Source organism: Salminus brasiliensis, chromosome 18, assembly GCF_030463535.1.
Source record: "Salminus brasiliensis chromosome 18, fSalBra1.hap2, whole genome shotgun sequence".
NCBI classification, from domain to species: domain Eukaryota; kingdom Metazoa; phylum Chordata; class Actinopteri; order Characiformes; family Bryconidae; genus Salminus; species Salminus brasiliensis.
In genome coordinates, this window is record NC_132895.1 from 3891697 (window position 1) to 3916418 (window position 24722).

At 44.6% G+C, this 24722-nt stretch overlaps 1 protein-coding gene across 1 annotated transcript in view; it reads right to left on the minus strand.

Annotated features, from left to right (window-relative positions):
- Window positions 1–7265: 7265 nt before the first annotated feature.
- smad7 (SMAD family member 7) overlaps window positions 7266–24722 on the minus strand; it is a 24140-nt gene continuing 6683 nt past the window's right edge. The window contains exons 3-4 of the mRNA XM_072661592.1: window positions 22291–22362; window positions 7266–8209 (exon numbers count right to left, since the gene is read on the minus strand). Coding sequence (XP_072517693.1) covers window positions 7671–8209; window positions 22291–22362 — 611 coding nt within the window. The 3' untranslated portion in view covers window positions 7266–7670. The remainder of the gene's footprint in view (window positions 8210–22290; window positions 22363–24722) is intronic.

Genomic DNA, 24722 nt, shown 5'->3' on the forward strand with positions numbered 1-24722 from the left:
TTTATTATTTTCCTTTTTTTTCTCCAATTTGCATGTGCGCAAAGAATTGTGGGTAGCCGAGGGCCAGGAAGGGTATGTCGTCAGCGCCCTCCAGATCCAGATCCAGCCTTTCTGGGCTGTATGCGAAGTGTCCTTTGCTTTCTATGACCTAGAGGCCGAGAAATCCGGCCTAGCCTAATGACGTGTAACTAGAATCCGCTCAAGACACAAGTACAGGTGTAAAAACCACATGATCAAGTCTGTTAGAGATGGTGCTGATTATTGTTAGAGTTATTATACAGTAGTATGCTATGCTATTAGCTCACATTGCATTTACATTTATGGCATTTAGCTGACGCCCTCATCCAGAGCGACTTACAAGGTAACTCGTATTACAGAGGTGGGTCAGTGTAGTGTTAGGAGTCTTGCCCAAGGACTCTTATTGGTGTAGCGCAGCAGCACAGTCACCCAGACTGGGAATCGAACCCCAGTCTCCCACATGGTGTGGCAGCTCAGTGGCAGGTAGTGGTGTTATCTGTTGCGCCACACCAACCACATTAGCCCCAGTACAACACAATAGAAGCCTACCGCACCCGAAACGTTACTCCAGTCTAGAGAAACGTACTGAACCGGTGTTAGGATTTAAGTGTAAGGGATTCAAAAAAAGGTTGATGTTCAAAAATGAAAGAAAAGCCTTTAGAAAACAGTCGAGCACAGAACAATATAGGCCATAGGCTGTTTAGAAGTCTTCAGTGTCAGAACTTGCCACTTCCTGGCAACTTTCAGGGCCTCATTCCTCTTGCTTTTTGCTCTTCCGCATCCTGATTTCATATTTTATGTGCTTTGGCATGCTAAACTTATGAAAATTTCAGCAAAGTAAACACTTCCCAAGCTGCTCCAATTTAGCTGAAAGCTCCAGAAACCCCAAAATGTGGGCAAAATGATGAGGAACAAGAATTCCACAGTTTAAATTACCCCCCCTCCCCTCACACACACACACACACACACACACACACACTCACACACTCAGAGCAGTGTTGGTGGTGCAGTAGCCTGAGTGAGAGATAAGCCCTGGAATGCCTGTGTCTCTGGCTCCCCGCTGCCGGGGTGTCTGTCTCTCAGGGGGAGGACGCTTCCCCCTGCTCTTTGGGGGCAGTTTGATGAATTAGCTCCACTTCCCCCTTCTGTCCGGCACCTCCACCGACCTTCTGCTCACAAAGACACAGCAACATGGTGCTTTGTCAGTCAAGCGGTTCACAATGGAGCACTTTTTCAGAACAGTGGTGTCATTACAGCTGAATTAAAGGACGCTGATTTCTGAATTTACCACATGTCAGAACGTCTGGTATGGTAGAGGAGCTGCAGGGCCCTTTTTTAATACCCTTGATTTTTGGAAGAAACAATGAATGGTGTGGTTGGTGTGGCGCAACAGATAACACCACTACCTGGCACTGAGCTACCACACCACGTGGGAGACTGGGGTTCAATTCCTAGTCTGGGTGACTCTGCTGTGCTACACCAATAAGAGTCCTTGGGCAAGACTCCTAACACTACACTGGCCCTCCTCTGTAATACGAGTAACCTTGTAATTCGCTCTGGATAAGAGCGTCAGCTAAATACCATAAATGTAAATGAATGAGCAGGTGTCCCAATACTTTTGTCCACATAGAGTTGATCCTGCTTTTGTTGGAGTGACTGTCTCTACTGTCCAGGGAAGAAAAGCCTTCTACTAGATTGCTGTGGAGGAGCATTGCTGTGAGGATTTGATTGCATTCAGTGACGAGAGCTGACATTACTGAGGTCAGGATGTTGGATGACCTCATCATCCTCAACTTTGTATATCTGTCTCAGCAATGGGTGCAATTTCTGAAGTAGCTTCATGCATTCATTAGAAGTGGTGTCCACAAACATTTGGACATTCGGAGCTCTGTTGTGGCTGCACTGTATTCAAAACACAGGCCAGGCCCACAGCTAATACCTGCAATAGATTAACACCACCTGGCCAATATTGAGTAGGCTCTCCCTCATGCTCTCCAAGCAGCTCTGACCTCTCGAGGCATGGACTCCACAAGACCTCTGAAGGTGTCCTGCTGTGGTATCTGGCACCAGGACTTAGCAGTTAGTAGTAGATCCTTTAATAAGGCCTGAGAGCTGTGAGGTGGGACCTCTATTAGCATTTAGTGATTCAGTGGACTAAGTAAATGTGGAATGGGCTTTCCTGTTGGACAAAAATTCTGTAAAATATCTACAAAATATTAGAAAAGATGCTCAAAGGACTATTTTGGTCCTCCTAGGTATTAAAATTCATGTTTATTTATATATGTCTATTGTGATATTACTGCCTAGGAGTTAATAAGGGTGCATAAATATATTTAATTATATTTATATATAAGCAAGGCCCTTTACCCTCGCTGCTTCCTGGGCGCTGGAGTTGGCTGCCCACCGCTCTGGGTGTGTGTGTGTACTCACTGCCCCTAGTTCACAAGTGTGTGTGTGTGTGAGTGTGTGTGTGTTCACTACCACAGATGGGTTAAATGCGGAGGACACATTTCGCAGTACAGTGAAAAAAATACGTGCACCTTTACCTTTACCTATGTCATTAAGGCCTATGTAGGTGTTATGAAGCCTTATGAATACCGATTACTCTCCAGTAAACACTGAAAACAGCTTTAAGTACTAAGTCTTATGATCTATCTTTCATAATATCACACCACACATCGAAGACTATCAGTCCATCAGTGAAATAATCAGTACAGTGGATCCAGTGTACCATGTAGTCATGCAATGCTGAATATTATGGATAGTGGCAGTGAAAGAACACCGTATGCCTCGCAGTGCGGGCTGAAAACCATAATAATCAGAAGTCCATTCTCTCTGCAATAAGCGAAGTGTGTTTGGAGGGCACATGGTGTGAGATGTTCTCTCAGTTCGAGGTCATGGCATCTGCTTGCATTTCCTGGCCAGCATCAGCTTTAGATGCATTAGCGGTGTGCGGATTACTGCTGGCAGGGCAGCGCTACAATACCAATAAACTCACTGCACTGACCCTTACCGGCCCACTGAGACAGAGACAGGTAGAGAGGTAGAGTGAGACACACAGCACCGTACAAGACCCCTAGTTATCATAACGGTTGCGATTATGACCCCCAACCTCAGTCGCTCGCCCGCTCAGTCCACGCTGCTGTGCTCAGGCTGTGGGGGTTACAGGCGAATCTAGGCCTTAAGAATGTAGGTCTGGGCTGGGACGGCCAGGGCAAAGCAGGCTTACGGCCCTAATCCCCCCAACAGACATCCATATGAGGGCCAGCAGGCGGAGGCGTGGCTGCTGTCTAGACATGGCCAGAGGCTCAGACCATACCCCCTCCTTCTCTGGAGTCCCATTAGAGACTTAAAACAGCGAAATACGGTCAACACTCCAAGTCAGGCTGAGTGTGTGTCGGGGTGTTGCCACTGGCAGTTTTCTTTCAATGCTGAAAATGTGTCTAAGCCCTTTCTAAAGAAGCTGTAATGGAATGTAAATATGCTGGAATTACTACAGGGGGAGTCCAGGATTAACCCCTTATTCATCCAGTGATTAATCTTCTTATACAGTGACTATTAGCCTATAAATGACTCAGTGACTACTGCGGAACTATGGAAGTTGTGTGGTGGTAAGCGTGAGAACCCACGCTTTTAAGGCCCACTGCAGTATCAGGGGTTAAATGGCCATTATTGAGGACACTTGGTGTAACAATTAATCTCTTAATCTCTTACAAAGCTTTCCCAAACTAGCTGGCATGCTACTCCACTAAATACTCATACAATGCCTGAGCTAAATGCCCATACAGCTAGAACTGCTGCCACACTAACTCCCACAGCTCTAAATATACAGACCACAATGCTAACACTCACACCATTGTGTTGCATGTTAACTATGCCCCAGTTCTAATGACCGAGACCACTATGCTGATAGTCACAACTCTAAGCTCTGTTATCCAGAGCAGAGTACTCTGCTCGGCTAACACCCATAGCATTGCACAGATACTACTGCAAACTATTAGAAGCTTAGAATGTCTGTTAAATCATTAGGAAACCAATGTAGAAGCATGGAATACCCTTTTAGACAACCTATTACAGAACTAGAATACTAATTAGAGACTGAATAGTTTATTATACATAGTTTAAATACAAATTAGATGCTTAGAGTATATAGTAGAATACTAATTAGATGCTAATTACTAGTAAAAATACCTATCCTACATTTAAAATGTCTATTAGGATATTAGATTATCAATTAGAAGCTCGCAATTCCCTTTTAGTAGACTTATTAGAAGCTAAAAATGTCTATTACAATGTTAGAATACTAATTTGAATATTGGAAGATCTATTGGAGAACCTATTAGAAACTAGCATGTCTATTAGAACAGTAGATATCAAATTGGAAGCTTGGAAGATCTATTAGAATATATATTAGAAGCTAAGCATGTCTATTAGAATATTAGAATAGTAAGGAAAATGTGTAAATATCTATTAAAATACTAATTAGACGCTTAGAATATCTAAGAACATCTATTAAAAATACCTATTCTACATTTTAAATGTCTATTAGAATAAATAATAGAGCCATTAGAAGCTAGGAATACATATTTTCATATAAATTATGAGTTTAGAATGTCTTTTAGAACATATCATTACTAATTAGAATTTTTGAAAAAAATTCTAATTAAACGCTTAAATGTCTATTAAAAATACCTACTAGAATTTAGATTGTCTATTAGTATATTAGAATACTAATTAGATGCTTAGAATATATATTAAAAATACCTATTCTAAATGTTAAATGTCTGTTAGAATATTATATTTGCAATTAGAAGCTAGTAATACACATTTTCATATATAGAAATTAAGAGCTTAGAATGTCTTTTAGAAAACTAGAATTCTAGTTAGAATTTTAGAATTATATTAGAATACTAATTAGATGCTTAGAACATCTATTAGAATATGCATTAGAAACTTAGAATGTCTGTGAGAATATTAGAATACTAATTAGATGCTTAAATGTCTGTTAAAATACTACTTAGATGCTTAGAACGTCTTTTAAAAATGCATATTAGAAGTTTAGAATGTCTATTAGAATATTAGAACAATTAGAATAAAATTTGAATAATTCGAATACTCATGTACATCTATTATGAGCTTAGAATACTAATTAGAATTACAGAATGTCTATTGGAATATTAATTAGATGCTTAGAACATCTAATAAAAATACCTATTAGAATATTAGAATACTAATTAGACACTTAGAACATGCACTAGAATATATATTAAAAACTTAGAATGTCTATTAGAATATTATATATATACCGATTAGAAGCTTGGAATACCTATTTATATATATTTTTTTTATATATATAATATATTTAATATATAACATTTATCTATTATGAGCGTAAAATACTAATTTAATTAATAATATTAATTAGATGCTTAGAACATCTATTCAAAATACATATTCTACATTTAGAATGTCTATTAGAATGTCTATTGGACGCTATTGGAGTGTTGATTAGAGTAAGGAGTGTGCTGAGGCCTTTGAAATGGAGCTCTGCGATGCATAGCAGTTTTCTCTGAGTATTAAAGCCATTCATCAGGGTGGGTTTAGGGGTCTTCGGAGTGTGCAGCGTGCTGTCTGGTTCTGTTTGGGACCCTGTGGTCCGGGCCTGGTGCTCACACAGCAGAAGCATTAAAGGGGATGTGTGCATCTTTCTTTTACGAGCGCTGGCTGACATTAAAGGGTCAGTCTGCGTTTTATGAGCTCTGCACGCCATTATCTCAGCTTCCTTCCTGTGATGTCAGAGGGTCCTAATGAGGGAGGAAGGAGAGCGTGTGCTCCCCAAAATAGTGGCGACAATAAAGACGCAGCAGTAATGTTATACACACAGAGGGGCCATAAAGGTTAAAAGGCCGGACAGTAGTCTAAAAAAACACGGGGCGGGAATTTCCGCATTGCGGGGACGTCAGATTTGGGACGCTTGTTATGCTTACAGGTGAAAACGTCTAGTACAGCGTTAGGATACCTACTAACACACTAATCATGTGATATCGGGTAAGTTACTATATTAGAAAACTTATTAGAAGCTAAAGATATCTATATTATGTCAATATTAGAATATCTATTCAAAGTTATAATTATAATACTATTATAAATATATTAGCATACCTGGTAGTTGCTTAGAATGCCTATTGAAAGCTAAAAATGTTTATTAGTATAGTAAGAGTATATAATATAAGCTATACTACAATATTAGAGTACCTCCTAGCAGCGTAGAATGTCTATTACTATATAATAATACTTTTAGAGTATTAGAATACCTATTAGTAGTGGGGAGTACCTATTAGAAGCTGAGATTGTCAATGGCAATACCTAGTAGAAGCTAAGACAATACATAATATTAGAATGCTTATTAAAATCTTAGAGTACCTATTAAAAATGTATAATTCATATTGCAATATTAGAATATTTATTAGCTTCTAATACCTATTAGGAGCTACCTGTATCTCTTACAATAGTATAGTACCTAATATAAGCTTAGAATGTCTATTAGGAGGTTGGAATACCTATTAGAGGATCTATTAAGGCATAAACTGTCTATTAGGATACCTATTAGATGTTCAGAATAGCTATTAGAGTACCTATCAAGGCTTAGATCGTCTATTAGGATACCTATTAGATGCTTAGAATACCTATTAAGAGTACCAACTAAGGCTTAGATTGTCTATTAGAATACCCATTAGATGCTTAGAATAGGTATTAGAGTACCATTTAAGGCTTAGATTGTCTATTAGAATACCTATTAGATGCTTAGAATAGGTATTAGAGTACCATTTAAGGCTTAGATTGTCTATTAGAATACCTATTAGATGCTTAGAATAGGTATTAGAGTACCATTTAAGGCTTAGATTGTCTATTAGAATACCTATTAGAAGATTATAATATATATTGGAATACCTATTAAGGCATAGAATACCTATTAAGGCTTAGATGTCTATTAGAGTACCTATTAGATGCTTAGAATACCTATTAGTATCTTAGAATATCTATTACTATATTAGACAACTTATAATAAGTTATATATAATAATATATGTTAGAATATCTACTATAAGCTAGAAATTAAAATACCCATTAGAATCTTAGAATATCTATTTCTGTACTAGATGTCTATTAGAAGCTACAAGTGTTCACTAATCTTCAGCCCAGGTTTAATCAAAGCAACAGTAGCAATCAAACACACAAAGACAGGGATTAGTTAGATTTTTTTTTAATTTTGGCATTTCTCTGTTTGCATTTATATTAAGCAAAGTGCATCTTTTTCCATTTCTCAACACATTGCACAATACATAAATAACGATGCATATAAAACGTCTTCATATTTACAAGTAATAATATATTTATATATAACATAAAATACATATTTAACTTTCCATTTCACTTAATTAAATCTTAGTCATTTAATAAACGAGTCCTTGTGGGCTTTTCTTTCAGGCTTTTTTTGTCTCGCTCTGTCTTGAAACATCTTCTGGAGAACTTTTCTCGCTTTGTCGCAACAAAATAAGGAAAATAAGTCCAGAGGAGGTCGGGAAGGGGGTCAGTCCGTGTGTCCATCGCGATGGAGGAAAAAAAAGGGGGCGGGGGAGCGGAGGCTCGTCGCTATCGGTTATTGAATATAACCTCGAGCCAGCAGGGGCAGCTGCTGATAAACTGTCTGGTGTAGCACTGGCCCCAGCCCTTCACGAAGCTGATCTGGACCGTGAAACCGGTCCGCGGCTGCTGGCTGAACTCGTGGTCGTTGGGCCTCTGCAGGCTGACGGCCTTCTCGTAGTCGAAGGCTTTTATGGAGAAGCCAGGGAACACCTTGTGCACCAGCAGCGTGCGCGACGCGGGGTTGTCCAGTGTGGCCGACTTGATGAAGATGGGGTAGCAGCTGCGGTTGTACACCCACACGCCGTCCGCCTCGCGACTCAGCTGGATGCCGTAGCCGATCTTGGCCCGGACCATCTGCACCAGCTGGCTGCGGCTGTCCGAGGCCAGCTGGCCCAGGCAGAAGCCCGTGCCTTGAGGTAGGTCGTAGAAGATGTCCAGCGAAGGCTCCTGGACTGAGTAGAGGCGGCCCACTCGCGTCTTCTCCTCCCAGTACGCCACCACGCACCAGTGCCCTCGCTCGCCAGACTCCTGAAGAGCTTGGGAATCTGTGGAGAGGGAGAAAAGAGGGAGAGCGGTTAGTGAACGAGGTCTAGAGAGGAAGCGGAATTCCAATATAGCAGATCAATGAAGGTGAACAGAAGAAAATGGGATGATGGGAATGGAAAGTCGTGCAACAATAGAAGCTTGGTACGATTCCGAGTTCAATTTTAAACTACTCTGAATTCACATCTCTAGACAAGCTTTTTTTTTTTAGAGGACAGAATTCCCAAAAATTCCAACATTCCAAAATCATTCCAGATATTTTTTTTTCAGATTTTCCATTTTCCACAATTCTACAACGAGAGACACATGTATGAGAAACAACAGTGAAGGAGAAGAAGGAAGGGGAGAACGGTTGATGAACGGAGTCAAGCAAGAAACCGGAATTCCGGAATTCCGAAATAACATGGAATACATCGTGCAACAATGCAACGACTCTGAATACACCTCCACTAAGTTAAGAACTAAGGATGTGACATCGGAATATAGATGTCAGAATTCCCAACAATTCCAACATTCCGAAATCATTCCACCTCCACCTAGATCTGACATTCATCTAAACAACCATGAAGGAAGGGGTCCCACCTACTAGTATCAACACACACCTAACTACAAACCATCCACCCACCCACCCACACACACAGACAGACACTGTATCCGAATCCCTGTATCCCTTTCAGGCCTGGATTCTCTCAACTCTTGCCAAACATCCCTCGCATCCTTAATTTCAGCGTCAGGGAGCTAAACAGTGCGGGAATGCGAGGAATGCGAGCAGAGGAACTTGGGCGCTGCTCGGCCCGTCACCGAGACCTGTTTACTCTGGGCTTTGGGCTTATCTCCCGTCTCTGAGTCTGAATTTCCTTACGGGACGGCCTGATCGCCATCGCCGGGACGCCACAAACCTGCAGGGACTTGCCTTCAACCGGCAGCAGGAAATTAGATGTGATACGCTGAATTTTTAACCCCTGAAGTGGGTCCTGTGTTACTACATCGCTTTACCAGGAGGCCCTGAATGTTAATCGAACGGTTCTGACAACAAGGCCAACAATAAATGGACCCAATAGAGAGCTATTAGCATTGATATGCAAATGAAAGGTGTTTACTGATGGCTACTGGCTTTCATTCACTGTAAGCAACATTAGCATATTGGTCAAGCCACTCCTTTGAACCCCTGAAGGGTCGGTATGCGGGCCCAGGTTAGTTTTCGTAGTAGATACCAGATAATAAGACTGCAGATCGCTAACTGAATGTACAGGGTTTTTTGTTAGTGCCTTTAGAAGATAAGCAACAGTAGCTGTGAGGACCTTCAGCAGTCCAACCTGTAGAAATGGTCATTTTAACGGAAACTGGACACTAGCTGGGCCAACCAGACACTTGAAAACCCAGTCTCCCTCTGACAAAAAAAACCCCCCAGCAAGTTGTGTAGAGGAAATGTGTCGTTCACACACACACACACACACACACACACACACAGCTCACTCCTTGTGTGTTTTCCCGGAGCAGAGTTGAAGGGGAAAAAAAACTATCAGGGCCGCGCCGGCTCCGGTTTCCCTTCCCCCTAAACATGGCCTCCAGCCCCCCTCTCCTGCTCCCTCTCACCATATCTCTATCCCACAGAACACTGGCTCCAAGCACCAACAAGCCAATGGGACGGCAGGCGGGGGGTGCGGGTAATACTTCTTTCCCCACTCTGTGCTACTTCTCCATCTCAGCTTCCTCTGGCTGTTCCCTGCTTCTCTGTCCTTCCACTTGTAAGATCTCAGGAGCAACAGGAACACACTCATAACTCACAGGGGTTTGTTTTTAGACATGAGGTAATATATATACGACCCATGATAATATAGCTCAGCGTATTATACGGTATACGTACTGTATAAATGCATTATACCAGTTATATACGTACGACGTCCCTGTTCAAATGACACGTTTTGCTGATAAAGGGTGCCCAAACTTTTGCATGAGCACATATATACATAATAATTCATATTATGTATTATGCCTCCTATGTTTTATGTATCATATATGTATAATAAGTGCCTGTGCCTGTCCCATATGTCTCATATATACATGTAAGTATGTATATGTTATAGAATATATATCCCATATGGATTCAATATACATATAGAAGTATCCATACATAATGATCACGTGTTCCATATGAATAAATATATGTAATAATATATACATGTCTATATATACATGTCTATGTGTATATATATGAAATAACATGTCCCAAGTATATCTATGTATAGGTATAAGTGTGTGTGCGCACTTCTATATGTAATACTGAAGTGTCCCATATGTGTTATATACTTAAAATTGTCTGGATGTAATAATATATACCATATGTATTGTATATATATATGAAGTTATATGTCCCATATGTATTACATATATAGGTATCCATATGTATTACATAAGTATCTGTATGTAATAATATGTGTGTATATATATATATAGTATATATGATACTGTAGTGTCCCATATGCCTGTATATAAATGGAACATATATATGTCCCATATCTATCTATATGTAATAGTATATAGCCCCTATGGATTATATGCACATCATTGCCCATTCGTGTCCATAAGTATTCGTCCTGTAACTGTACGTAACAGAAGGCAACAAGCACTTCTGCAGCTCCTTTAGAAGTGCTGTGGCCGTGCCCAGTCCTGAAGGGTTAAAGAAATGAGAGAGAGAGAGAGAGGGAGAGAGAGAGAGGGAGAGGGAGGAAGGCAGCAAAAAAAGAGGAGTATAACTCCCAGCATCCCTCCTTCATTTGGGCTCTTTTCCTTCGGCCCCTCCCTTGCTCCCTCTCTTTCATCTGGGAGGAGGCAGAGCGCAGGCAGTAATTTGGCTGGGCTCTGATCAGGCTCTGGAGCTTTATCACTGCCGGCCTCTGTTATTACACCCAAACCAGCCTTCATTAAGAGCGGAGGGGGAGACGGGGAGGAGGTGGTGGAGGCGGTGGAGGGGGGCATGGGGAAGGGAATAATTCTCTCCATAAGCCGCAAACAGGCTGCACTGGACATGGTTCGGGGCAAGAAAGAGCCGACAGGTCTTGGTTTTAGCCCCACACACACACACACACACGGCGCTGTGCTACGTCTGGCACTAACTGCTGGGGTAATATATGGCATTCATGTGGTTCCAGAAGAGAAACCCAGGGAAATGGAGTTTCCTCAACAACAGCACATTCATTTCTAACGCCTAGGCTGGGCCATTTCTCTCATTATCCCGAACCGGAGCCTCCGCTGCCTTTCTTAGCCCTTTTTTTTCCCCTCCTGTCCAACAACTCCTTCTGTTTCAGCTCAACTGTGCTGGGCACTGGGATACCCTGCTGTTTGTTACTGCAGAGAGAGAGAGAGAGAGACGTGGCGTCTGGGGTCATTATATGGCTGCCTGTCTGGACTTGTCATCACAGCCTGAAACCACTGTGGTATTTATCTCTCACACACACACACACAAGCGCACACACACACACACACACGCTAAGGTATTCATCAGTCAGCTTAGTGCCCATTCACAGCATGGGAAACCTACAACAGTTCCACAATGGCTCCTCTTACACAAACAGACACGTCTGCACACACACACACACACACACACACACACACGAAAACCTCACAATACTTCAAAGTCTCAGGGTGGCGTCCAGATGAAAACACATTTCATTGACAAGCAGGTTAACAGGAAACTAGAAGTATATGTACACTAGATGTCCAAATGTTTACGGACACCCCAGCTACTTTAGGTTGCACCCATTGCTGACACGGATGTGCAAATGCACGCCCACACACAGCTTGTCTAGTCCCGGTAGAGGAGAAGAAGATTCTAGACTGCCGATAGAATAGGACTCTCTGCAGGAGCAGGTAGACATGATGAGCAGCCTATGGGCTCCATGCTGCCTAATAATGCCAGGCGTGGGCTAGTAGAGGGGTATAAAGCCCCCCAGCATTAAGGAGCTGTGGAGCAGTGGAAGATGGTGCATTGGGGATGAGTTGGGGATGATGATGAGGTGGTGTGGTGATCCTCATCCAACATCCTGACCTCACTAACTGCTGCAGCTCTTGTTGCTGAATGCAATCAAATCCTCACAGCAATGTTCCTCCTTCAAAATCTAGCAGAAAGCCTTCTTCCCTGGACAGTAGAGACTACAGAGTTACTCCAACAAAAGCAGAAGCCTCGATTTCAGAAGAAACAATAAACAAGCAGGTGTCCCAATACTTTTGTCCATTCAGTGTATACGTATAGCAGGCTTGCTGACTGTAATTATATACAGCGCTACACAATAAGTCACACATGTGTAAAGGTTAGTCATTTACTATACAGGTAGGAGTGTGTGTGTGTGTGTGTGGCGTCGCGGTGGCGGTAAGCCGGGTGGCCATGGTGTCACCCCGACTGACATGGTGACAGCCAGGCGCAAAGATACTCCCAAAATAGAGTCTGCAACACGAGGACACACACACACACACACACACACACACACACACACACACACACACACACACACACACTCGGTAAGGTAGGTTGCTGCCAGTCTTGGTTCATGTCTCTCTGTCTCTCTCACAGCTTCCCTCTCTCTCCTCCGCCCCCCCTTTCTTCTCTCTATCTCTCTCTCTCTCTCTCTCTCTCTCTCTCTCTCAGTGCTGGCTGAGTGTAGCTCGACCAGATCACACACTCCTTTTTTCCTTTCCTCCTCTGTAGGACACAACATAAGGGCACACACACACACACACAGCTCTTTGTTCCTCATTCTGTAGAAGTTAAATCCCTGGTATGTGTGTGTGTGTGTGTGTGTGTGTGTGTGTGTGTGTGTGTAAGTGTGTGTGTGTACAGCCTCAGGTAACTAACTGTCCTTCGTCTGTCTACAGCGGCTGCCTTTGGTCACTGTGTTCAAATACCTGTACCGCCTGCCCGCCCGCCCACACACACACACACACACACACACACACACACACACACCCTAGCGCCACTGTTTTCAGACTGGGTCAGGGGCAACCTCTTCCCTTTTAAGGGGATTCAACTAAATGCCCTTATTTAAAGTCCACATATAGAGATAACAGAGAGAGAGAGAGTGCGCGAGAGTGCGAGGGAGGGCGAGAGCGCGAGAGCTGATCAGTGAAGGACTGGAGACAGTAAGCAGTCTGGAAAAGTTAATGATTACTTCTGTCTGACTCCACAAACTCCAGACACACACACACACACACACACACACGCACACACTTTTCAGGGAAGCTGTTCTTATTGATTAGAATCCGTCTGGCCCGGGTATGTGGGAGGCCACAGTATGTGTGTGTGTGTGTGTGTGTGTCTGCTCTATTCTCCACGCTCTCCTCATCAGGCCAGGCATGGGTGAGGGGAGAAGTGACAAAGGTCAAAGGTGGGTGAGGATCAGAGGGGGTCTCTTTTGTTCTGCTCGCTTCTGTTTGACCACAGCACAAACGGACCCACGCTGACCACAACACACACACACACACACACTCACCCACTCTTAAAGAGACAGTTTTCTTAAAACATCACATCCGGCGCTCTCCTCAAAGCTCTCAAACTTGCCGAAGATTCACTTCTGATTGAAGTGAATCTTCAAATGATTCTTCAAAGTGCCTCAAATGATTCTTTTAAGCTCAAGAACATCTAAGACCGCCTAAACGAACCAGACAATCAATCCTGGGGGCTGGAGCCGAGGTCCCGCGCCACCCCACCCCACCCCACCCCCCGAATCGGCTTGATGCATATGTGTGTGTGTGTGTGTCTTTATGCTTTAAAGTGGTGGGGGTGTCGTCCTTGCCCTTCTCTAAATATTGTCTTTTTCCTCAGGCATCAGGGTCTTTCACACAAGCTCCCTCTCAGGGGCCACAAACACCACGGCCTGCTCCCTCTCTCTCACACACACACAAACACACACACACACACACACACACATTACTGGCCTTACTGCAGTAGCTTGCACCCTATATCTTCAGCACTGATCTCAGTCTGGTTGTGTGTAGGTAACAGCAAAGGCCCAGACCACCCCATCCATCGTCCGCGTGAACAGACCCGTGTCCTGAAAGGACCTGCATGAGGACGCTCTCCAAATCAATCAATACCGTCACGTGCATGAGCCACATGGACAGCGACAACAACAACAATGCTGCTCCTCACCAGCAGGCATCTCCCAGACGTCCAGGCCAGGCTGACCCATGTCTCCTGACCCATGTCCTCAAATATCAAACAAATATATATATGGGTCACTTTCACTGGCCCTCCACTGACTGGTCAACGCTCTCCTCCCTTTGGTTCTCCGGTTTAAAGCCACTGCTGACCCACTGCCTGCACTGGATACTGACCACATGCAGTGTTGTTAGCCACTACACCACACACCAACCACCTGGGACATCGGATCTCCTTCTCAAATCAGATGTGATCTACTGGAATATGTGGTTCAGAAGAACGGCCGGTTGGAGCTCCGGGCTATTGATGACAGGTTAGTGGCTGGTTGGTGTGGCATAGTGGCTAACACCACCACCACCACCACCTTCCCAGTGGCAGCCTAGGGTTCAGTCCCCTGGATAGGAGGGACTGACCAAACACCACAAAGAGAGAGCTAAGCGAAGATAAGCGAAAGCACTGGAGAACAAAAGGGGGCTTCGTGACAGAGACGCTTTGTTTGGTGGGACTCTCTCTCTCTCTCTCTCTCTCTCTCTCTGTGGGACTCCAGAGAGGGAAGTGGGTCAATAAAGGAAATTGCCAATTAGGGAAAGGGGGTGGGGGGTATTACATAAGCCGAATGTTGAACTTTGCCATGGGACCCGCACACAAAACAGGAAAACACTTCCACACACAGGAAATACTTCACCTCTTCCTCCACTGTACTCTACAGTGAGGGGGACGAGGGGGTGGCTATAAGGGCTTCTGAACGGGACGAGATTCGACAGAACGGATTATGGTCATTTTTGAACGTCCAGGCTGATCCCGCCTCTCAGTTTTACTGCCCCTGTCCCACTGCTGTGCGTGTGTTGGGGTTTAGTCCCAGTGAGGCATCGGCTCGCCCACAAACACACTCGGCTCAGCCTGGCTGTCCAGGCTGTCTGGCCTCCCCCTCTCTATCTCTGCTTGAGAAGCCTGAGTGGCTGCGGTTAGGTTGAGATGGAGATTATCTAGCACCTAAGCAGTCGAACGGTGGATCTAGAACATTTTCAGACGACGTTCAGGATTCAGTCAAAAATCGCAGAAAGAGATTTTGAAAAGATCCGATGTTCCAGGTGTCTTAGTGTAGAAGAACCTTTCCATCAAGAGAAGGTTCTTTAGACCTTTAAAAGGTTCTTCACAGGTTCTTCAACAGTGGTTGAAGAACCTTTTGTAGCACCTTTGTTTTTCGGATCAGACATTCCAACCCAACCACAGCCACTCATTCTTCTCAAGCAGAGACAAAGGGAGAGGCCAGACAGCCTGGAGACTATCTAAGTGTGTGTGTGTGTGTGTGTGTGTGTGTGTGTGTGTGTGTGTGTGCGCGAGTGTGACCCGATGCCTCACTGGGACTAAATCCCAACCCAACCATTGATTCAACTCAGAGTAAACCCTAGAAATTCCAGGTAGTAGTCAAAAAACAGCCCCTCCATTCGAGTGGAGGTGTATGCATAGCATAAGCCCCGCCCCCTCCTGTCCAACTTTACTCTGATAGGATAAAATCAAGTGTCTAGCTTTGATCTATGGCGGCGGTTTGCATGGAGGAGTTTGAGAGGTGCTTCGGAAAGTGTCGTTCTTATTGGCCGTTCAGCGCTAGGTTCGGTTTACTGAATCGTTTCCTAATGAATCATAAACATGAATCGATTCACTGTGAGATTCTTAAAGTGAATGGTGAGCTGTTACCTCTTGGAATGTCTGATTATGACATCACAAACCACACCAGGGATCAAAGGTCTGATGTAACAATTGAGACGCCTTTATGACCTTGCGTAACACGGCAACCAACAGCCAATCAAACGAGACGATCAGAATTCCACTCAGGAATCCATCACTTCCTCAGAACACACACTCACACACACACACACACACACACTGTCTTTCGTGCGAGCATCGCTATACTGCATAAACAAACACCGGTACTCTTTGTAAACCTCCCGACAAACAGCGATGTCATCAACCTTCGCCATTCTCCCCAACATCCCGACACACACACACACACACACACACACACACACACAGACATACAAACGCTGCAGACAGAAAAGAACAACCATCGCCATTGTTCAGAGGCCAGGATGTTAGCAATCGCCGTGGGAACTATGCGTGTGTGTGCGCGTGCATGCATGTGTGTGTATGTATGTGTACATCAGCTTGTGTGTGTGTGTGTGTGGCTTCATACAACCAGTCACACCAGTTGTGTAGAGACACTAGTGTTGTCGTGGCTTTGTTTTTTTCCCTCTAAACGAGGACTATTAATTATAATCTGCTCAACCCAACCACAGCCATTCACCCTCCCCGAGCGGAGAGAGACACCAGACAGCCTGGAGACGGCCCAGTGTGTGTGTGTGTGTGTGTGTGTGTGTGGTGATGTCTCACTGGGACTAAATTAAATACCCAACCCAGGGTTTCACCCATTGGTCATCAAGTATGTGAATGGAACAGACCATGACAGAGCACTTTCTACACACACACACACACACACACACACACACACACACACACACAAAAGTGGTAGAAATATCCATGACCTCATACTTCAATCCAATTCAACCATGAATCTTTGTAAAACTGGTTCAAAGAATCATAGAATCTCAAATTTCACCACAAGTCAATTCAGTTCAATTTGATTCTTTTGGTGTGATTCAGAATCGTTAATAAAAATACACTGAATACACACATGAAACTGGATTGGTTATACATATATAAATATATATATATACACACACCCTGACCTCATACTTCCAATCAATTCAATTCAAATATTAATCTTTACAAAATGATTCACTGGAACGGGGAATCTCAAAATCCACAATAATTCTATTTAATTCATTTTGATTCTTTTGCCACGATTCAGAACAACAAATACAAATACACTCAGTACATACTGGATTAGTTCCACACACTCACACACACACATATTCATAACCTCACACTGCAATTCAATTCATATATGAATCACTAATTCCAAGAATCTCAAATTTGACTATGATTCAGTTCAGTTCAATTTGATTCCTTTATTGGTACGATTCACACTGATTAATAAAAAAATACACTGAATACAGCAGTTGAACTGGATTAGCTGTTTACCCAGTACTGAGATCAGGACTAGGACTCACCACACACACACACACACACACACCAGAGAACGAATGTCCCTCACACTCGTTCTTGTCAATAATACTCGTACAATAAAAGCCAGTGTTTTTAAAGCAGACCTCTCTCTCCCCCTATATTCTCCATGTCTCTCTCCCATTTTCTCTCTCTGTAGGTAAACACTGTGTAAAGTCTGAGCTGGACGTGGGCTTTCCTCTGCCCCCCCCCTCTCTCTCTCTTCATTCCTTCCATCTCGCACTCTCATTCTCTCTCTCTCTCTCTCCCTGGACTGTTTTTTTCGAGGGCAGCATAATGACACAGGGAGAGGAGCCGAGCCGAGCGGCCAGCCAAAACCCTGACCGACACACACACACACACGCACAGTTTGGCTGCAGTGCTGAGGGAGGAAGTGGGCAGTAATGAAAGAACAGAACAGCAGAGAGGCTCTGAAATTAGAGCGACGCCTCTCTCTCTCCCTCTCTCTCTCTCTCTCTCTCCACCTTTCTCCCTTCATTCTCTCTCGCTCCTCTCAGAGCTCTTTCTCCTTTTTCCTCCTCTTCCTCCTCCTCCTCCTCTCTGCTCTCTCTTTTCCTCCTCCGTCTAAACGAGAAGGAAATCTTCCTTCACAAACAATCAGAGAGACAGACTCCAACACAGACCACAGCTCTCTCTCTCTCTCTCTCTCTCTCCCTTTCTCTCCTTCTGTTTCTCCCCCTTTCCTCTCTCTCTCTCTCTCTTTCACTTCTCTCTCTCTCTCTCTGTCTCTCTCGCTCGCTCCCTCTCGTGAATGTTTTCTTTCCGTTTCGTGGAGGCCACCAGGAGGGCCCTTCCCAGACCCTGTGCTTTTTCCTCCGAGGAATGATGTCATTTCCTGTGCTGCCCTTTCCTCCTTGGCTAACCCAAACAACCCAGGAATGAAGGAGCGGGTCGTCACGGCAACGGCACACTCTTTCACTGCCTGTAGCTGTAGCCCCCCACTTAGGATGGAGTGTGGAGTCAGTCAATGGTCACTCCGGGGTCCACATTAATCCCCACAGTCACTGGATGCAATCAAATCCGCACAGCAATGCTTCTTCAAAATGTAGTAGAAAGCCTCCCTCTCTGGAGAGTAGAGACAGCTACTCCAACAAAAGCAGGATCAGCTCTTTTTAATAGCCTTGATTTCAGAAGGTGTCCCAATACTTTTGTCAGACACCAAATATTTGTCTGATTAGGGGTGGGGGTCGGGGGGGGGGGGGGGGGTAAATTTATGAGTGTGTCTTAGAGTGTGTGGTGGTTAATAATACCCTTCTGACTAAATTTCCCCATGTAGAGGAAGCGTGTGTGTGTGTGTGTGTGTGTGTGTGTGTGTGTGTGTGTGACAGTGGGCAGGAGGCCAGTCTGTGGAGTGTGTGGAGACTCCACTCTCACCTTACACTGCCCAGCCGGCTCCAACACACATACCACCTCACTCTGTCTCTCTCTCTCTCTCTCTCTCTCCCACACACACACACACACACACACACACACACACACAGTTTACTTCATCCAATAATCCAGCTCAGGCTTATACAGACGCACCCATGCACCCTTACCCCACCAGATACACCAATGCATCCTTACCCCCCTACACCAATGACCCCAACCCCCTACACCCATGCACCCTTACCCCCCTACACCAATGCACCCTGACCCCCCTACACCAATGCACCCTTACCGCCCTACACCAATGCACCCTGACCCCCCTACACCAATGTACCCCTACCCCTTTCACCCATGCACCCTGACCCCCTAAACCAATGTACCCCGACCTCCTTCACCAATGCACCCTGACCCCCTACCCTACTACACCCTTACCCCCCTACCCTACTACACCCTTACCCCCCTACCCTACTACACCCTTACCCCCCTACCCTACTACACCCTTACCCAACCACACTCCATGACTGCACCCCTACACTTATGGCCATTACTTAATGAAGGCTTTAGTGGATCTGTTCTTTTGGCTGCCAGTAAAGCAGACAGGCATGGAGCTGCCTATTTACCGCACCGGAGGAGCAGAACAACACACACACACACGCACAAACACACACACACGCACACACAACTTATTTACCGCACCGAAGGAGCAGAACAACACACACACACACACACACACACACACACACAACTTATTTACCACACAGGAGGAGCAGAACACTGGAGCCTACTTTCAGTTCAGCTCGGATTTTCCACTAGACCTGCAACACAACCCTGCATGAATACACTAACCGCTCACACACACACACACACACACACTTGGGCAGTGAAATGTAATAACACAGTGTGTTTGTTCAGGACCACGTTGGGATTAGAGGCAGAAAGAGAGCAAAACAAAAAGTCTTCCTGCTGAAACTGAACATTATCATATCGTACATTTACAGTCTTCCCATGCAGCTAAACCACTGTCCTGCACAGCCCAGCCCAGCCCAGCCCAGTCCAGCCCAGCCCAGCCCAGTCCAGCCCAGTCCAGCCCAGTCCAGTCCAGTACATAAAGGCTATACTGATATATATATAACAGCGGCGTGTATATGTATAGTGTGGGGACAGAAGAGAATATAGGAGAAGAGAGAAATAGATATAAGAAAGGACAGGAGAGCAAAAGAAAGGAGAGGAGAAGAAATGAGAAGAAGGGAGAAGAAGAAAGTAGAAGAGATGACCAGAAAGGAGAAGAAAGAGGAAGAAAGGAGAGGAGATGAAAAGAGAGGAGAAGAGAAGAGAAGAGAAGAAAGGAGAAGAAAGGAGAAGAGAAGAGAAGAAAGGAGAAGAGATGAAATGAGAAGGGAGAAGAGAAGAAAAGAAAGGAGAAGAGAAAAGAAGAAATGAGAAGAGAAGAAAGGAGAAGAAAGGAAAAGAGAAGAGAAGAAAGGAGAAGAAAGGAAAAGAGAAGAGAAGAAAGGAGAAAAAGGAGAGGAGATGAAATGAGAAGAAGGGAGAAGAGAAGAGAAGAAAGGAGAAGAGAAAAGAAGAAATGAGAAGAGAAGAAAGGAGAAGAGAAGAAAGGAGAAGAGAAGAAAGGAGAAGAAAGGAGAAGAGAAGAGAAGAAAGGAGAAGAGAAGAAAGGAGAAGAAAGGAGAAGAAAGGAGAAGAAAGGAAAAGAGAAGAGAAGAAAGGAGAAGAGAAGAAAGGAGAAGAGAAGAGAAGAAAGGAGAAGAGAAGAAAGGAGAAGAGAAGAGAAGAAAGGAGAAGAGAAGAGAAAAAAGAAGAGAAGAGAAGAAAGGAGAAGAAAGGAAAAGAGAAGAAAGGAGAAGAAAAGAGAAGAAAGGAGAAGAAAGGAGAAGAGAAGAAAGGAGAAGAAAGGAGAAGAAAGGAGAAGAGAAGAGAAGAGAAGAGAAGAGAAGAAAGGAAAAGAGAAGAAAGGAGAAGAAAAGAGAAGAAAGGAGAAGAAAGGAGAAGAGAAGAGAAGAGAAGAGAAGAAAGGAGAAGAAAGGAGAAGAGAAGAAAGGAGAAGAAAGGAGAAGAAAGGAGAAGAGAAGAAAGGAGAAGAAAGGAGAAGAAAGGAGAAGAGAAGAGAAGAGAAGAGAAGAGAAGAAAGGAAAAGAGAAGAAAGGAGAAGAAAAGAGAAGAAAGGAGAAGAAAGGAGAAGAGAAGAGAAGAGAAGAGAAGAAAGGAGAAGAAAGGAGAAGAGAAGAGAAGTAAGGAGAGAAGAAGTAGAAGACTGATAGTGGGTTGTGCTTGCACGGCATGCTGCTGTCGGCACAGGACGGCAAGCTTTTCATCTTCACACACACACACACACACACACACACACACACACACACAAACACACACTCACACACACACACACAAAAGAGACGTAAAACAAACGGTGGGGCACACGAGGGGCCAGCGAGAGGGAGCAGTTTTAGCAGAGGCCTGAAAGAACACACAGGCAACATAATCCTGCACGTCCATCACATACACACACACACACACACACACACACACACACACACACACACACACACAAAACTCCGTCTATCGGCCCACACCTCAACTCTGAAGCCTGGGGCTTTTAAAGCTCTAGTTTTAGCCATGTTTATGCACTGCTTCTCAGGCTAAGTATACTGCTATCTCAGAGCTGATCTGGAGACACACACACACACACACACACACACACACACACTCAGTCCCTCCCCATCTCAGGCAGCGCACACCCACCATTGCATAAAAAAAGCCTTTAAAGTCCCACTAATGAGAAACATCTGTATGAATGAAGCAGTCCAAACCAACTCTCTCTCTCTCTCTCTCTCTCTCTCTCTCTCTCTCTAACACTCTCTCTGCCTCTCTCGCCCTCCCCTTCTCTCTCACTCTCTTTCACCCCCTTTTCCCTCCACTCCCTCGCTCGCTCTACCTCCCAGTGCCTCTCATAAACACTACTGGATCCCCCTCAGCCTGTGACTTAGCTCTCAGTGTTCCAGAGCAATCTCAAACACACACACACAAGTGTCCAAAAGTATCCGGACACCCCTTCGAATTCAGACCTCTAAAGGTGCGCTGGGCTGTAGAGCTGCCTTCTCTAGACTGATGGAGCTCCATCCAGTACTGAGTGGCAGAACTAGTCATCTAGCAGCAGTACGTGGCTGAATGCAATCAAATCCTCCTCACAGCAATGTTCCAATGTTCCCAACATCTAGTGCAAAGGGAAGGGAGTCAAACTCCCTGTTACTAGCCTGAGTTCAGAAGAAGTGCTGGGTGAGCAGGTGTCTACAGACTTTTGGACATCGTACCAGGCTTCGCTAACTCGGCATCCGCGAAAGGGGGAAGGTAGGACATGCAAGCTTGAAGGAGAGGAGAAGATGAAGGTGTGGAGCAGGTTCTTACCTGAGAACCCCACAGGGGCTGAATGTATAGATCCCCCAGTTTCAGTGGAAGTAGGTATGGAGTCTGGAGAATCTGCAGAAAGAGAGAGAGAGAGAGAGAGAGAGAGAGAGAGTTAACATACTGAACCCTTTCAAGCAACACTTGAAACACTTGACATTGCTTCAGGAATCGATTCAGTGAGTCGCGAAACCCTACGGCTGCGTCCCAATTGTCAACTGCCAACATAGGTCAGTGCAGGTTCTCCTGACGACGACACCGCTGCACTTACATCATCATCCACCTCATTTTTTCCCATTTCTCAGTTTTTCCAGATGCGAGCAGCCACTGCCCTTGCCCCTTCCGCTTTGCAATGCATTGTGGGATAATAGTGTCCATCGAACCCACACATCTTACATACTACAGTCTCAAAAACTAGCCAGTATTACTAATTGCAGAAGTGTGCAATTGGGACGTACCCTTAAAGTTCAGTGTGAGTCAATCTGTCGGGATTCAAAAGTGATTCTGACTGATTCACTCGTCGCAAAAACCTGGTAACTCAATCTGTCGCACTTTTTGACATTTCGGACTTACATAGTGTTGATTCAGATTCCATGAAATGACTCCGAAATGACTCATGAATCAAATCGTTTTACATTGACTTGCACTGAAATTTAAGAGCCTACTGTAAAGTCGCCATGTTGGAGATACAAGGTGTTTGCTTGTGACGAGTGATGAGGAAGGGTGGTGCCGTCGCTCTTACACCTCATGCCCCCTCATGCACGGTTTCATATCAGCATGTATGGGATGCACCGTATTATGAATTAAATACGACCCCCTGAATCTGAATCACCACCCTAAGGTTCATTTTTACGCCCCGAACAGTCTCACACACACACTCACACTGAGCCCCTGTTGGCCTTCCGGAATGAGGAGGCCGTGTTTGGCCAGAACCAGAGCCCATGTTTGGCGAAAGCAGCGCAAAAACACGTCCTGAAAGCCTGCAGCTTTCACTTTCCCCGTCCTGCGTCTCTGTACAGGCAAGATAAATACACTGCCTCTGCAAAGGAGGCAGTGCTGAGGGGAAAGGAGGCATAAAGGCAACCCTAGTTCGGTGTGTGTGTGGTTGTGAGTGTGTGTGTGTGTGTGTTCCAGTTCTAATAGGAATATACAGTTTAGCAGGATACACTCCATCAAGCCAAAAACAATGAAGGAGACAGGAAATGGCCTCAGCCTTGAAAGCTGTGTACAGTAAATTTTCTAAATGGCATGCCAGCAGACAGGGAAAACTCACTCTGTGTGTGTGTGTGTGTGCGCATGCGAGTGTGTGTGTGTGTGCGCACGCGAGTGTGTGTGTGCGCACGCGAGTGTGTGACTTAGTTCCACCGACACGAAGCAGAACTTTGTGTAGTTTCCATAGCGATTAGAGCTGCAGGTAATTATACATTCCATTCAGAGAATATAAACACTCGCAGACCCGCCCACTGGCTCAGCCGGCCAATCGGTTGCCTCCACCCTTAAACGGCTGTGCATTAGTTTTTTATGTCTGTCTATGTCTCTCTCTCTTTCTCTCTCTCTCTTTATATATATATATATATATATATATATATGTAGTGGAAGATATATACTAGATTTTGGAGCCGCATTGCTGTGCGGATTTGATTGTAAACAGTACTGGATGGAGCTCCACCAACATCCATCATTCCAGACAGTTCCACAGTTCTTCCACTGCTCCACAGCTCCTCAATGCTGGGGGGCTTTATTATACCCCTCTACTAGCCCACGTCTGGCATTAGGCAGCATGTTCATCACCTGTTCCTAATCTATTGGCAGTACTTCTCTGTACAGGGACTAGACAAGCTGTGTGTGTGCCTTTGCACATCTGTGTCAGCAGCTCTTTTGGAGAGACTGAAGCACTGGTCTAGTGTAGCTCCAGTCAGACTGACCGTGTTTACCGGTCAGCAGGCGCTGAGTCAAATGAAGCTTTGAAGCTTTCCCTGTTTCTCTCTCTCTCTCTCTCTCTCTTTACCGGTAAAGCGTCCGGAGGCTGGAGCCAGCCGCTTTGCTGCGGTCCAGCTAATGAGATGCACGGTCAAACCTGAGACTTACTCACTGACCACAGAGAGTGGAGAGAGAGAGAGAGAGAGAGACAGAGCGGGCGAGAGCGAATACACTACTCCTACTCAGCCTTTCAGATTTAAGCTGGGCCTAAAGCTGTCTATTAGCCTTTAGCTGGCCTTGATGGCATGATTTTAGTCTTTAGCCTGACTTTGTACCTTTCTTTTAGTCTTAAGCCTGGCTTTGTAGCTTTCTTTTAGTCTTAAGCCTGACTTTTTAGCTTTATTTTACATTTCTTTTAGCCTTAAGCCAGACTTATAGCATGATTTTAGTTTTAAGCCTGACTTTTTAGCTTTCTTTTAGTCTTAAGCCTGACTTTTAGCTTTCTTTTACATTTC